Source organism: Pogoniulus pusillus, chromosome 2, assembly GCF_015220805.1.
Source record: "Pogoniulus pusillus isolate bPogPus1 chromosome 2, bPogPus1.pri, whole genome shotgun sequence".
In the NCBI taxonomy this organism is placed as follows: domain Eukaryota; kingdom Metazoa; phylum Chordata; class Aves; order Piciformes; family Lybiidae; genus Pogoniulus; species Pogoniulus pusillus.
In genome coordinates, this window is record NC_087265.1 from 30,441,084 (window position 1) to 30,457,682 (window position 16,599).

Consider the following 16,599-nt stretch of genomic DNA (forward strand, 5'->3'; position numbering starts at 1 on the left):
CAAAATGAGTGGGTTTTTTGCCCCATGAGAGTATTGGTGCACATGCACACACACACCCCCCTTTCCCCTCCCCTCCCCCCCAGAAAAAAGAAAAAAAAAAAATAGCCATTCATTTACCAAGCTTCAAACACCATTTAGGTGGTTATTTATGCACTGCTGAATAGTAAAGACAAAGTGAGAGCCCAGAAGAGAAGTGAACTGATTTCTGTCTCACCTTCAGGTGGGAGTGTCTGGCTAGCCCATTCTCCACAGTTTGACACTCGCAAAATTACTCAGTTGAAAGCTTTCTCTGAACTTTCCTGCAATCTCCTGCTAATCTGCCTGAGATCGCAGGCAATTTCAATAACAATGAAAATTATTCTAATTTCAACTCCAGGAGTATCTTTTATGGATGCCATCCCAGTTTCTATTTCATTCACCTCTCCTGGTTTGCGACTTCCCACCTCAGCCATAATGTAGACGCTGGTCTTGCCCTTGCTTTTATTCATCGGGTCCTTTTGGACTTTTGTCTGTTTCTTGCTTCCTGCCGATAAATCCACCATCCCAAACTGTAGATACAAAAATCCTTTCCTCCAGAACTGCCGTTGTACTTAGTGTTATTAAAAGATACAGCTACTCTTACGATGTAAGTGCCCAATTTGACAGACTTCACTTTATGTTGCTCTGCTTTTCCTCTTTTTTTATCTGCGTAGAGCCAGATGGTATCAGTTGAGCCTTTCTGAGGGAGAAGGCTGTATGTGATTATCCATAAGAGAACTGACACACAACCTCTCAAAAACTAAAAGAGTGAGAGATTCACAGCATCACCAATGACATTTTCAGTGCTTGAGATTGGCAGCTGAAAGGTTTTCAGCCTTCCTTCACTTGGACTTGCAGCACTCATAGGGATGGGACACATCCAGTCCTCCCTGGGAACCTGGGGACTGGAAGTGCAGGTGGATACAGATAATGGATCTGAATCTAAAGCAAGGTACTGATCAGTGTTTGAAGAAGTAGAGAGTTAGATCCATTGCTTTGAAAACTGCCTGGACATTAATACAAGTGGAGATGCTGGCATGTCCTTTTCAAGGGGTTTGCACATGTTGCTAACATGTTCTCAAGGAGGGAGCATTGCAACTCCATATTCAGGAAAGCTACCATGAAAAGCACTTTTCCTCTTTGCAACGTAATGTAGAACAGGTATATACATATGCACCATTTCCTTACTGGTGTTTAAGGTAGGTAGGGAGTAACGTGACTAAGGTCTATGGTGTTATCAAGGGTCCTGGCATCTGCTTTGCATTTGCACTGGTGTGATGGATCCTTGGGTTTCCCATGGGGCTCAGAGAGCAAACCCACTGGTATAAATTCTTGGTTGCATAGCTCTTCAGATTCCAGTCAACTAAGCAGATTTCTTCAATCCTTCTACCCATTTTGTAAATGTACTTACTTGACCATTTAAAGGATCACAAGCCCTCATAGCAGATCTGTTCAACCCTGTGAAATGCTTCGTCTCCTGCTAACTGCAGCATCCCCTGCAGGATCATTCTGTGTTTATTGTGACGTGATCAAGTGGTTGTAGACATAAGAAGCGTTTCTGTTTCCTTCCTCCAAAGAAGTGTCAGGTATTTGTGACATGGTAGTTGCAAAGCTTTCATTGCCCTATAATTGTCTGCAAGTATCAGTGTATGATTGAAGAAGGGCTTCATGTTGTGCAGCACAGCACAAGGTGTGAGGTCCTTATGTGACAACTTCACAGGGCCTTGCCAATGAGATGTAGTCTTCAGCTGTGGGGTTATGGGACATTCTTGTACAAATACCCTCTTCAGCTTTAGCTGAACACTGTAGGAAGGAAAGGGAAGATCAGAGCCCAATAATGCCTGATAAATGGATCTCAGAACAGATGACTGGAGGGCAATGACAAGAATCTGCGACAGCTTTGAGCAGTCTGTATGCTAGCTCCAGTGAAGCTGTAAACCTTCTTCCATGAGACTGAGAACTCAGGTGTGAAGAAAGTACTGTGCATTTCAGAGTTTTTTCTTGAAAAGGTGAGAAGTCCAAAGTCCTTGGAAGTGGCCATTCTAAACACACCTGGAGGAAACCAGGGGCTGGCATCTAGATTAATAGAGTAGGAAGTCTCAAGGAGTAACAAGTCTGTGTATAACCTGTTTTAATGACATAAGATCTACTGGCTCTTGAAATACTGATGTTCCAAATGAGACTTTGTTCTCAGAAGGCTGCTTGGAAAGTGGACAGCATTTTCCCAGCACCTAAAGGTGTATGATTGAGTAAAGCCAGCTGGATTAATCATGACTGATCACAGGAGACTTCAGCCTTAAAATCTGGTTTGAGATCTCTGCTGAGCTGGGTGACAACCCACATATAGGAGCGAAAGGAGTGTGCTCAGAAACCACAGTTAGGATGGTGAATATGACAGCAGAGCAAAAACAGAGGGAAATTGTTTCTGATTGACAGAATAAACAGGTAAAGAAAAAGTATCAGGCAGATGCCATCCTCAGAGTTTATCTTTTGTCTTAGCTAAATTGCTCCCTTTCCACCTCTAAAGATGTTTGTGTGGAAGTAAATAGGGGTGATTGACAAGCAGATGTGTAGACAGAGAAATCCTTATTGGAAACAAGGGAAAGGAGGACTGCATCATTGTGTTTCATATATATGCATATGCTTCCTCCATTCACTGAAGGAGAATATTTACTACTCAATATTGAGCTTCTGCAAGGCAACCTATATGTTATAGAAAAGTCTTTCATGTGTTTGGGACAGCAGAGAGATGACTTAGGGTGCTGTTATGGACAAGGCATGAACTAAGGTGGGGTTCAGTAAGTATTCAGGACATGAGTACTTCTATGACCAGATGCAGTAAAGTTCAGGTCTGGCAGAAGCTTCTTGGAAAATCTTTCCTGAAAACTTGGAAGTTTTGCATATTGATTCTTTGCTTGTACCAGTTGCCTTGATCTAAAAATGTTTGTTTCCAATCTCCCCATTGTAAATAAAACATAAAATACACTGAGTTTGGGATTACATTTTTCGTTTTCTTTTCCCCACCTCTCCCATAAGATTGAGAAGAATTACTATTTTATGCTCTTTTCCTGAAGAGTTATTTGGTCATGCCATCTCTTTGTCTGTTCTCCCTAGCCCTTTTGGATGCCTGCAGTGCCTTCTGGAGCCCTCAAATGTAGCCCTCTCAGAAGCATGAAATTTCTGTGTTTTTGTGAAATGTGGTAGCTGACTAAAGAAGAACCTGTGTGGTACCCAAACTCATAAGGGAGCAAGCACCCTGTCACTGTGAGGAGTATTTGGGTGATGCTAGAAATCATGGCACCTACATGTGATTTAGTTGGGGCAATTAACGAGGCAGAAACTATAAAATATGTAGTTAATTTTATTTCTGAAAAGCCCTGCCCACAACTATATACAGATTAGTTGATTGGTTTTTAATTTAGTCAGGAAAATCTTCACAAGGATGCTTATGGGCAATTCATTTAGGAGAGTCAGAAAAGTTGGAAAAGTTCAGCCACAAAATGGCTTTGCCACACTTACAAATAAAAGGCAGCCTGGAGCCTTAGGGAAAGTCTGTTCTACTCACTGCGGTGAAGTAGAAATTTCAAGATAGTCCCTGGCTCCTTTGTGGCAGTGTTGGAACTGCTCAGCCATTGAGAGGCTTCCCGATCTTCCCAGGGTGCCTGGAAAGAGGCAGAAGATCTCTGACCCCATCCTGGTTCCTCTTGGCATGGCGGTTAGCAGAGGTGCAGGCAGAATCTCTTGCAGATGTGCAGAGAGCACGTCATCAGTGCACTTCTTGCCATATTGTGAGGCACTTAAATGTCTTCTCCTGGGAAACTTGAGGCACTTAAGTTTCCAGGTAGTTCAAGCCCAAACCATCAGGAGTAAGCTGGTCTGAAGCACGGGGCAGAGCAGAACACGTTGTCCAAGAGCAGTGAGGCAGAAGCAGCACAACTGCTTCCAAGTTAGCTCAATTTCTATTACTTGCCCAAGTGTAATGGCTCCTTTGGCCACAGAGATTCACCAATCAAAAGGGCACTTGCAAAACTGACCATATTAGGTGAATCCAGAGCTTGCTCACCTTTATTTGGGCAAGACACCAACAGGTACCTAAGCACCTGTGGGTACCTGTTTATCACTTTGGGAAAGGATGTAATGGCCCAAGCCTTTGTTTACCTCCCACCTTTGCTTCCCCCATCAGCAGAAGGGTGGGACAAGCCAGGACATCTAATAGGCCTATTGGCCTTCCAGGACATCATGTACTGGCATTTGCTTCCTAAAAGAGAATTAAAACAGAGGGGAGGTGGTGTTTACAGGAGCAAGAGCGAAGATTAAGAGACAGGGTGTCTTGTTTGCCTTCCTGATTTCCCCTGCTCAGGGTGTGTCTTCATTTCCATTCTGTTTCCTTTGCTGCCTTTTTCTTTTGTTTGTTTATACCATCTCTCATCTATCGAGTTTCTGTGCTCATGCACATAAAATCTTTATTAGCCAAGTGTAGTCTCTAGTCTCTTTTTTAATTTTCCTTCCTTCTTTCTTTGTTAACAAACTCTGCTGATTGCAGATGTTTCTCATTTGACAGCACCTGAGACTAAGGTTTTCCAGCCACGTGACTGTATGTGAGCTGGCTCCTTTGCTGTGCAGGATGGGGCTGTCCTCTGGTAGAAGCAGGGAATGAACCTGCCTTCCTAGCTAAACTCAAGGTCACAGTCCTCCTTGATTCATAGTCCAGAAGAGAAGCATGCATTGGGCCATGATCTTAGGTGTGGTTATAAACAGGGATATTTAGGATACACATCTTTGTGTTTCTCTAGATTTGGGAAGAGTATTACTAGTGATTGACCAAAGGTAAAATAAGTCAGGGTAAGTGTTAAGACTGGGAAGGTCTTTTGTGCTCTGTGGTCCACTTCATCTGTTTTCAAAATCCCTCCAATGGTAGTCAGAACTTGCCCATGTCTACTTCCCACCAAGCTGGCTCAACTTGGCCCCTGTACTGACCATAATATCAAAGACCATCATTCTATGTAGTTCTGAGGGTTAGTGCTCCCACTTATTTTGGAAGTGAAAACCAGATGAAAAGTTCCTAAATCAAAATGCTATACTGATACCTTCAACTAAAGGAGTTAGTTTGCTCTTCAGGTTTGAATGATGGATCTGTTTCTTTAAAGCACACGTTAAGGCATCCTGAACAGTGCAGGACGATGCAGTTGTGTCAGTGTGGATCCATGTTAAGGCAGGGCACCACAAACATGCTTTTATTTTGGACAATGGTGAGAAGAACATTTCTTCATGAATATGTCAAAATCCTTCCTAACAAATCCTTCCCTAGACAGTCTTCTAAGGTTGTTCTGCTTTGGACAGGTGGAGTGAATAAATCATCTTCTAGCCCAAGCCTTTTATGATCCTTTAATCTTAACAGTTTTTCTAGAGCATCAGTTTAAGGGACATCAATAAAGCATTTACATTGTCCATGTGGGAATGGTATAGCCTCTGATTTGTGTCCCCTCTCCTTCATACTTCAGAAACCTTCTGTATTTTTTCAGCCTTGTTTTTTGGTAGAGATGAGAGTTTCTTTTCAGGCACAGATGTTACTTGGTGTTTGAACTTTGGTGGCCACAAAAATGTAAACTGTCCCTCTTTCATGGGGGGTGAATCTTTAAATCTAGGTTCTGGGACTTGCAAAGACTGACAGAGCTGCCTGGTGGATCCCGTGGAATGCTCCTAATCTTGAGCAGTGCTTGTACTGGGACAGAAAGCAAGCAAAGCACCAGCATGTGGCCAAGAACACCACTGGCCAGAAAAATAACTGCTGTGTTCTGAAGAAAAATAAGAGCAAATGAGGTAGATGAGAGCAGCCCTGCAGAGAAGGACCAGGGGATATTGGCAGATGAAAAATGAATATGAGCCAGCAATGTGCTCTTGCAGCCCAGAAGGCAGCCGCATCCTGGGCTGCGTCAAAAGCAGCATAGTCAACAGGTTAAGGGAGGGGATTCTGCTGCTCTAATATGCTCAGGTGAGACCTCACTTGCACTGCTGGGTCCAGCTCTGGAATCATCAGTGCAGGAAAGGCCTGAACCTCATCGAGCAGGTTCAGAGAAAGGCTACAAAAACGATCAGATGGTAGAAACACCTCTTCTGTGAAGAAATGATGAGAGAATTGAGATTGTTTGTCTTGAAGAAGTCTCTGATGATACTTTATAGAGGTCCTCCAGTACTTAAAGGAGGCCTTTAAGTGGAATGAGGAACAGAAAGAGAGTGGATTTAGATTAGATATAAGGATGAAATTCTTTATGGTGAGAAAGGTGAGACACTGAAACAGGTTGTCCAGATAAATTATGGGTGCCCCATCCCCAGAACTGTTCAGGGCTAAGTTGGATGGGGCTTTGAGCAACCTAGTTTAGTGGAAGGTTCCCTTGCCTATGGAAGGGAGCTGCACTGAATGGTCTTCCAGGTCCCTTCCAACCAAAAACATTCTGTGATTCTATTCTTCTGTGATGAAAGAATCAAGAAACAAAACTTTGGGACACCTTTCACCGGTACCTGTTCTTCACTAGTCCCCACCTTGTCATTTGTCATTTTGCTACTTGGTTTACATAATGCCTGTGTAAATAAATAGAGGTTTTTTTAGGCAGTGTCCCATAGATATGTCACAAAAAAAGTAGCTCCAGTGAAATGAGCAATGGGGATGCTACAACAGTAAAAAGTTGCTCAGTCCGTGTTCTTGAGCTTGGGGGGGGGGGGGGGGGGGGGAGTGGTAGTGTTGTAAATGAGACCCCAAAGTGCCTATGAGAAAGTGCCTAAACATTCATGAAATAAGAGGACAGGAAGGCTGGAGTCACCCACAAAGATGAGCATCTGATTGAGACCTACAGTCAAGGGCACTAGCAAGTGAACAGAATAGTGAGGTAGACAAAGATCCTAGAGACGAGACCAAGTACCTTGAACTCCATTTGATGGGGAAGAAAGAGGAGGTGGCTGAGAAAAGTCTTGTTCTTCATGCCAAAGCAGCCTTTTTACTCTGGCTGCTAGCTCCACTGAGGTGTGCTCTCCTTCTTTAAGTGTGTGCAGCTCCTCCCTCCTGAAAAGCTGCATTCAGTGTCAAGCAACATCACGTTTTATCACAGTGTCATTTTCAAGGTACAGCAACAATGCAAAAGGGAAAGATCTATATGTCATGACTCATTTACTCAGTTGCAGTCATTCAGGGGCGTCTTCTGCTTGTGCTGATCATTTTGAAACCACAGCTTAGGCCACAGTCCTGGAAATGCATCACATATTTCTTAGCACTGCAGCTGCTGTAGTAGCGAAGATGCGGACAGGTCCTGAAGGATACGTTGGTGAAAGCCTCCACAAATCACAAGACCTAGTTCTCCTGCTCCATATAATTAGTGATTAAAGTGAGTGAAAACAAAGCAGCAATTTTGTTATTGATCCCTCAGCAAACAGTTCTGTCTGTTTTCTTCTGTATTGTTTCTTCTTATTAAACAGGCTTGAATAAGAAATGTCAGTCAAATGAATTTAGATTTTGGGTGCTTCAGACAGAAATCAAAGCAGGATCAAATGAGGAAAGATAATTAGAGAGAGGAATTCCACCTCCACAGACTTCTTCCCTTGCTCAAGGAGTGCTGATTTTATCTAAATTGCCAATGCCATGAGCAAATGAGAGGTGATGGGAATTATAGACTACAGATGCTGAGACAAAGCAAGGGAAGCTTTAATTAGTGCATTTTAAGGTAGGAATGAATTTCCTGGGAATAAATTATTTGACTTGAGACATATGGAGCTTCTTAGAGGCAAACTGAAAAGCTTTTTACCTGCCAGAACCAGTGCTCACAGGTTGTATCTGGCTTGTAGAAATGAGTGACACATCACTGGGGTCTGAAACACATGGGGATGAGTCCTATTTTCCTTTGCATCTCATTGTTTTTTCTAATATGGAGGAATTCCCATTGCTGCAGATTCCCAGCAATGCAACAGAAAGCAGAATTGTTTTCCAATATATACATTTACTCGCTCAGGTGTTAGTAATAGACCTACCATTGCTGAGGTATTAAGCCTACAGGTACTAAGAGGAGGTTATTTTCTTTTCCAATTATCCTTTTATTCTTTCTAGCTCTGTTGCATTCTTTCATTCTATTTGCACACACAGGAACACTGGGATCCTTAAAAATGGCCTCTCTATTTTTCATCAGATTCTTCAGCTTTTCAAAGGCTGAGACAGTAGCAGCTCTCTTGCCTTTTTGTTTGTTTGTTTTATGTTTTGTTTTGGGGTTTTTTGTTTGTTTTTTTGAGGTAGAGATTCCTGTTTTAATTGTTGGAGGTGAAACAAAACCACTTTAGCTGGGTGCTTTAGTCCAGAATGCCCTGACATCAGCAGTTATGCAAGCTCTTAATTATTTACATATTCTGTGTGAGGAAAGTGCTCACAACCCTTCTTGAAACAGGCAGGAGTTGGGCCAGGACCAGAACTAATGGTTATAGAATCATAGAATAGTTTTTATTGCAAAAGGCTTCTAAGATCATCAAATCCAGCTGTCATGTCATGGAAGTGCTTCTGAGCCTGTGATGCAGATGCTGCACAAACACAGGGTGAAATGGTTTTACCTCTGCAAGAACAGCACTCATCATCCTCTGCTCTGAAAAGCAGGAATGAAAGCATATTGAGAGCTTGGTGAACGGGCAGGCCACCCCTGCAGCACCTTTCCAGCAGGTTGGGGTTTACTGGCAGTGCTGGTGTACTAGTATGGCTGAAAGAACCACCCTGTCCTCCCTTCCTTACATGAACCATCACTTACGCTCCTCAACGTGTCCTGCTCTGCTTCCAGCCGGATGTGTGAGACAACAACAGATGGGCGGAGCAGAGTTGTGACATGGTGGCTTCAGTTTGGTCTTTTTGACTGAGGACCCTAAAGTCTCCTGAAAGCTAAAAAACTCCACCCCCTCTCTGGGAAACCAAGTGTCACATTCAGTGGTTTTTCCAATGCTCTGATTGCCTTCTTCGGATGTTGCTCTTTTGTCCTGTAGGTTAATTTGTATCACCCGTGATGAATGAATGCAGTCAAGAGGTACTGAATGCTGATGTGTGTATCTTGTGGCAAGATAGAAAATGTTGCAAACTTGTGAGCTACAGGAGGAAATGGGCTAATTTCAGATTTGTTCCTAGCCCTCGCCATGCGAATGGTGTCGCTGCGAGCCCAGCAATGAAGTTCACTGTGTTGTAGCAGACTGCGCAGTTCCTGAATGTGTCAACCCAGTCTATGAACCAGAACAGTGTTGTCCTGTCTGCAAAAATGGTAAGAAAGTCCTGTATTGGCTTTAACAAAGAGATACAAAGGAAACATTTCATTAAAATGTGTTACTTGTGCATTGCCAGGAGATTGGCTCCCATCCCATCAGCACAGGCTGGCATTGAGTCTGTTGCTTCTCCTTGTGTGTGGCCTTCAGTCACAGCATGGAAACTGTGATAGTTAAGGCTGCCCTTCCTAGCCTTTTTCTTCTCATTGAAGCTGGTGTTATTGCTGACTTCTGCAAGGCTTTATAAGACTGAGTCCTGATATTGGTAATAATTATTTCACATCTTTGGGTTTTTTATCATAATTAGTCTAATGTGAACTAAAACTTATGTATGAAAGCCTAACCTATAAGAAAAGAGACAGTCTTTGACCTAAATAATAACAAAAACTATTATTACTTAAGCAAAGGGGTAAAGCCACCAGAATCTGTGGTATATCTTCTATTGGAGCCAGTAAGACATCCACCAAGCCTGTAGCATCATTAGCTGTGTGCAAGAGTCTATGTGTGTAGCCTTGGCCCTCGTTGTCCTGCGGAAATGATTTCATTAATTGAGTCTGATTCATGAATACTTTGAAGAAAGGTTTTGGAATGACTTAAAGTACCTTTTTGGAAAATAAATCTGTTTCCAAGAAGGTCTCATACCGCAGCCCATACACACGTATGTCTCTGGAAAAAGCACCCTTCTCCTAATCTCCAGATTAAAATGTGAGCTAGCACCACATAAACCTCTTCATGGCTTTCTTATCATATAAGAAATCACTACATAGATTCATCTTCTTGTGTTTAGAATTCACTGTCCATGTATATTTCTTCTTACATAGATCACTGCTGTTGCATAAGAGTAATGGTTCCTTTTGGATCTAAATGAAAATGTTTGCAGAGAAAGAACATTTTCAATGCATTTTCTGCTCTTTAAGACAGAGAGAAGGCAAGGAATTGGAAACGGAACTGGCAAAATTAAGATTGGTGTGGAAAGTAATACCAAAACCACTACTTGAAACTGAAGTTTACACTAAACCATGGTTTTACTCCAAAAGGTTGTGAAAAGTTTTCATGTAGAGTTTTATGGTTCTGATGAAATGAAAAGCAGAAAATGTCTGTAGGAATGGTCACTGTTTTGTTGATGCTGGTGAACTTCAGAGAACAGGTATGGTATCAGCTCTGGTCACCACCCTTGCACGTGGCCCGCTGCACTCAGATGTGTGAGGTTTCCCATTGCACTCTGCAAGGTTGCTGTCTTGGGTTGGTGGCTGGGTAGGGCTACACTGGCCATCACTGTGCTTGTCATGGTAGCTCAGACTCACACCAAACAAACACTACTCATGTGTTTGGCCTCCGTGTTCCTCCCCTCATTTACAGTGGCAGCACTTAATGATTCTTTCCCATCTGGATCATGTCACATGAACCCAAGCATCACCCAGACTTCCCAGGAATATTGTTTCAAAGGTGGCTTCATTCAGGTCCAGAAGCTCCTGGGTTTCCCTACCAACCCTTCGCTGCCATGACCATGTCCTCTGGGATTGATGGCTTTCTGTGCTGCAGCTCCCAGCAACCCTGCTGGAGTGAGGAGTATCTTGCCTTCTAAAAACAGTGTCCACATAACCAGGAGGAAAGGGAAAGAAGCAGCAGCTACTGATGGGAATCGAGGACAGGAGAACAGAAGGAAAATGAACCCCTTACTGAAAGGGCTTCAGTGCACAGGATAGCAATAGGAACCCTCAGTTAGATGCCAGGAGGCTTCCTTCATGGCTTTGCCAAATTTCTCAACTGCTCTCTTCACTTATCTGTTGGAGATACATATATAAAATTCTCTCAACTCTGGTTTAGTCAGGGATATATTTCTCACTATCCTCTTAAGAGCAGCCTGCATTACTTGATAATCCTGGTCTCTGGAACTGGGGAGATACCGAGGCTAGCAGCACAGCTCTGAGCCAGCAGTGGATAAAGGAGAGAGGTAGCTCTTTGGGATCAAGGAGCATATCTACATAGGAGATACTGTGGAGAAGAGATGAAAGCTTACCAGCATCCCAGGGTGAGATGTGAGACCCCAATTCTGCTCGTCCCACTGCAGCTGTAGCTTACTGGCTAAAGGTTAGCCAATGCTCATGGTTTTGGCTTTGTCATAAATGAAAAGAAATAATTCACAGTGTGATAGAAATCAGCAGGCAGCAAGGTAGTCTGTGCTCTCTCAGAGAGTCTGATGGGCAAATTTTGTTTGAATGTGGCTCCAAGTGTGTGCCACACCTTTCACCTCCTCCTTAGATTTTGGGCACTTCATGTAGAAGGGTAACACACCTTGCTTTTCTCTTTCCCCTCTGAGTCCCTCCGACACATCCTAATGAATGAGGATTGCAACACTTTAAGCCACCTGCTCACCTCCAGACCAAGATTTTACCTTTCAGCTCTCCACTGCAGCCAGTCAATTAAAGTTAAGTTTCACAAATGCATGAAGATAACACAAGCTGACAGAGCCACTTAAATGACTAAACCTCCTCCTCTTTTTCTTTTTTTCCCTCTAATTTATTTGGGTTTTGTTTTTGTTTTTGTTTTCATTCCATCCAGTAGCTTTTGCTTTCTGTCAAAGTGGTGAAGACAGTTAGAGGGCCATGTTTCAGTGTGATGGAAAGATCCTAGCTAAGTCTCTGTGGTCATCATTTTAGACTGACAAATGGAAGATCTCAAGAGATACAGCCATTAGGGGGGGAAACAGTCATTAGAACACCGTGTAGAGCAAATGCTCATTTCAGAAGCTACTCCTTAAAATTTTGGTAAGGAGAAATCCTAGTTTTAGATTAAAACCCAGGCATGCATTGTTTGCTGCACTCTGCTAGCAGCCTGGCTTGCCTGCTTGTTTAGATGTGGCTGCTGTTAGTGGGAGAATAATTTCCTCTCGATACATCCAGATAGATTTTCATGCTTTTCTTAATTATGTCTTGCCAAGGGCAAAAGTGCTGTGAAGCAGTGAGGTCAATCCAAAAATCTGTTGATTCTGACATACCTGACCAGAAGATTCATAAAAAGCCAATATCAATTTCTCTCCCTCTACCATCATTTAAGAACAGTCTGACCAAGCAGCTTTGGAGATTTATTTCTTGTTATCAAAAGAATTGTTATCTGGTACTAATGCTAAATGCTGCAGCTCGTGCAAAGCTGATCCCGCTCAGCAAGGGATGCTGCCTAACATGTGGAGCAGGCAGAGTTCACTGGGAGGCTGAAATTTGGGAGGGAGGGTGAGGACATTTTCTCTTTCTTGTCCCATCATTTGATTTGTCAGAGTTGATTTTAAGAGTGATGGCTCCAGGTGTTGCACAGCATTTCTGTCGTGGAGATGAAAGGGCACTGGATTTCATGTTTCCTGGTAGTGGCAGGCTGCAAAGTTATTGCCCCCAGTTGTTATTTCTAGTCACTCTTAACTTCTCCAGACAAAAGTGTGTCAGCTATTGTTAGCTCTCTCCTGTGTGGGATCTAAAACTTAACCTATCACTGTCAAAATCAAGCTGTTGGCCACCACAATCTGTACTATTCCTCCTGCCCCCAGATTCTGCTGCAGTTCAGTGGTAACATCCATCCACTCTGTTTACACCAAAGCCTAAGCAAAAAATCTCCCCACAAGAACCCTATCCTCCTGTGGCCAAGGCTGTAGACATGCTCATGTGGTGTTATGCTTACCTCCTCTGAATCAACTCATATGACCCTGAACTCTTCATTTCCCAACCCCATAAATTCATCACCCCTGAGCCTCCTCTTCTCCAGGCTAAACAACCCCAGCTCCCTCAGCCTCTCCTCATACGATTTGTGTTCCAGGCCCCTCACCAGCTTCGCTGCCCTTCTCTGGACATGTTCCAGCACCTCAACATCTCTCTTGAATTGAGGGACCCAGAACTGGACACAGCACTCAAGGTGTGGCCTGACCAGTGCTGAGTACAGGGGCAGAATAACCTCCCTTGTCCTACTGGCCACACTGTTCCTGATGCAGGCCAGGATGCCATTGGCTCTCTTGGCCACCTGGGCACACTGCTGGCTCATCTTCAGCTTCCTGTCTATCAGTACCCCCAGGTCCCTTTCCTCCTGACTGCTCTCCAGCCACTCAGTCCCCAGCCTGTAGCGCTGCTTGGGGTTGTTGTGGCCAAAGTGCAGAACCCTGCACTTGGCCTTGTTAAATCTCATCCCATTGGCCTCTGCCCACCCATCCAGCCTGTCCAGGTCCCTCTGCTGCAGGGCTCTCCTACCTTCCAACAGATCAACACCTGCTCCTAGCTTGGTGTCATCTGCAAACTTGCTGATGCTGGACTCAATCCCCTCATCCAGGTCATCAATAAAGATATTGAACAGGACTGGGCCCAGTACTGATCCTTGGGGAACACCACTTGTGACTGGCTGCCAACTGGATGTGGCACCATTCACCACCACTCTCTGAGCTCTGCCATCCAGCCAGTTCTTGATCCAGCACAGAGTGAATCTGTCCAAACCATGAGCTGCCAGCTTGGCTAGGAGCTTCTTGTGGCAGACAGTGTCAAAGGCTTTGCTGAAGTCCAGGTAGACTACATCCACAGCCTTCCCCACACTCACCAGGTGGGTAACCTGATCATAAAAGGAGATCAGGTTGGTGAGGCAGTACCTGCCCTTCCTAAACCCATGCTGGCTGGGCCTGATCCCTTGGCCATCCTGTAGGTGCTTTGTGATGGCACCCAAGATGACCTGTTCCATGACCTTGCCTGGCACTGAGGTCAGGCTCACAGGTCTGTAGTTTTCTGGCTCCTCCTTATGACCCTTCTTGTATTTCCTTCAACTCTTTGGCTGTGGTCTGGCAAGGATGCTGAGATGGGGGAGATCCACAGTATGTCATTACTCACGTCTCTCAATCTGGTTTAATCTGTGATCCAGATTAAATGAGTTTGTTCTCTTTGCCAGCTCCAGTCAACTCTCACCTTCTGCTATGCACAAAGGGAGAAATTAATTGTATTTCACCTAGCTCAGCACTGTTTGTTCAGGTCCAAAACCAGCCACTCTCAAAGTGCCCTTTCTGGGAAATTAAGTAGACATGCTCCAGCAGGGAATCTCCACATGGCCTTAGAGGTCCTTCCTCCAGCACCATGCTGAGTTAGTGACACTCTTATCTTTGCCCAGTGCTCAAAGCGGATTTAGCGTCACGCCTTATGTGCATCCATCCCCCATTTGCTGCTCCATGGAAGTCCAACCACATGCAATTTCCAATTAGCAGTCTCACAGCTGCTCAGGGATAGGTTGGAGATGAGTGGAAGCAAGGTAAGGGCAACACAGGGCTCCTGGCAAGCCACATTCTCCCGATTTTACAAAGTGCTCCTCCAAAATTGTATCTTGACATTAGCAAAGGTTCATCATCATGGGAGATTTTGTGGCACAGCTCTGTCAGGGAAGTTATTTTTAAAATTCCAATAACTGCCACAATAGAACTGTTAACCTCTCCTCTCTAAAGTGTGAAATTCTTCTCAGAGCGTTTCAGAAGCGCCTCCACCCATCTGCACATACATTAATGCAATTGCTGGAATGGACTTTGCCTTGGCACTTTCATTTTCTTGAGGGATGAACAGAAAAAAGCATTATCAGTTTCTGGTTTGGGGTCTGCTTTTGCTTTTAGTTTAATTTTTGTCACCACCAATCCTCAACAAAAGAATTTGTTACCCAACAAGACAAGTGAAAACTAACGTGCCCACAATGAAATACTCCCTGGCAGGTCTGCCTCCTCACGTTAGCATGGGCTTTGAGAGACATTTGTGGTGAAATACTGGGCAGCAGGAAGACCCTTCATAGATAAACTGCCACTGAGTCTTTAATTAAAGCTTTATATTACTGTAATTGATACAGATTTCAAAGGAAAGAGTCTGATCCTGCCCTCCGCACCCAAGTAAAAAGGTTCTTTGACTTTGAAAAGATTTTACCTGGGCAATATCACACATATTTAGTCAGAGCTCTTATCATAGAATCAACCAGGTTGGAAGAGGCCTCCAAGACCATCCAGTCTAACCTAGCACCCAGCCCTAGCCAGTCAACTAGACCATGGCACTAAGTGCCTCATCCAGGCTTTTCTTGAAGACCTTCAGGGACAGCAACTCCACCACCTCCCTGGGCAGCCCATTCCAATGCCAGTCACTCTCTCTGGCAAGAACTTCCTCCTAACATCCAGCCTATACTTTCCCCAGCACAACTTGAGTCTGTGTCCCCTTGCCCTATTGCTGGTTGCCTGAGAGAAGAGACCAACCCCCACCTGGCTACAACCTCCCTTCAGGTAGTTGTAGACAGCAATGAGGTCCCCCCTGAGCCTCCTCTTCTCCAGGCTAAACAGGCCCAGCTCCCTCAGCCTCTCCTCATAGGGTTTGTGTTCCAGGCCCCTCACCAGCTTTGTTGCCCTTCTCTGGACATGTTCCAGCACCTCAACATCTCTCTTAAATTGAGGAGCCCAGAACTGGACACAGGACACAAGATGTGGCCTGACCAGTATTGTAGGCCAGGATGCCATTGGCTCTCCTTGCCTCCTGGGCACACTGCTGGCTCGTGTTCAGCTGCTATCCACAGTACCCCCAGGTCCCTTTCTTCCTGGCTGCTCTCCAGCCACTCTGTCCCCAGCCTGTAGGGCTGCTTGGGGTTGTGGTGGCCAAGTGTAGAACCCTGCACTTGGCCTTGTTAAATCTCATCCCATTGGCCTCTGCCCACCCATCCAGCCTGGCAAGGTCCCTCTGCAGGGCTCTCCTACCCTCCAACAGATTGACATCTGCTCCCAGCTTGGTGTCATCTGCAAACTTACTGATGCTGGACTCAATTTCCTCATACAGATCATCAATAAAGATATTGAACAAGACCTGGCCCAGCACTGATTCTTGGGGAACACCACTAGTGCCTGGCTGCCAACTGGATGTGGCACCATTCACCACCACTCTCTGTGCCTGGCCCTCCAGCCAGTTTTTGGCCCATATCAGAGTGAATCTGTCCAAGCCAGGAGCTGCCAGCTTTGCCAGGAGCTTCTTGTGGCAGAGAGTGTCAAAGACTTTGCTGAAGTCGAGGTAGACTACATCCACAGCCTTCCCCACATTCACCAGACAGGTAACCTGATCATAAAAGGAGATCAGGTTGGTGAGGCAGGAACCTGTCCTTTCTCAACCCCTGCTGGCTGGGCCTGATCCCTTGGCCATCCTGTAGGTGCTTTGTGATGGCACTCAAGACGACCTCTTCCATGACTTTGCCTGGCACTGAGGTCAGGCTGACAGGTCTGGAATTTCCTAGTTCCTCCTGCCAGCCCTTCTTGTGGATGGGCATCACAATGGCTGCTTCCAG

At 44.7% G+C, this 16,599-nt stretch overlaps 1 protein-coding gene across 7 annotated transcripts in view; it reads left to right on the forward strand.

The window, feature by feature from the left end:
• VWC2L (von Willebrand factor C domain containing 2 like) overlaps positions 1 to 16,599 on the forward strand; it is a 64,160-nt gene that overhangs the window by 13,565 nt on the left and 33,996 nt on the right. For 5 of the 7 annotated variants that reach the window (XM_064158995.1, XM_064159010.1, XM_064159027.1 and 2 more), the window contains one exon: positions 9,161 to 9,290. The exons of 1 other annotated variant lie outside the window; for it this stretch is intronic. In XM_064158995.1, coding sequence (XP_064015065.1) covers positions 9,161 to 9,290 — 130 coding nt within the window. Of the gene's footprint in view, positions 1 to 9,160; positions 9,291 to 11,951; positions 11,998 to 16,599 lie in introns of those variants that run through there. One more of the 7 variants, XM_064159036.1, reaches the window with a different exon arrangement.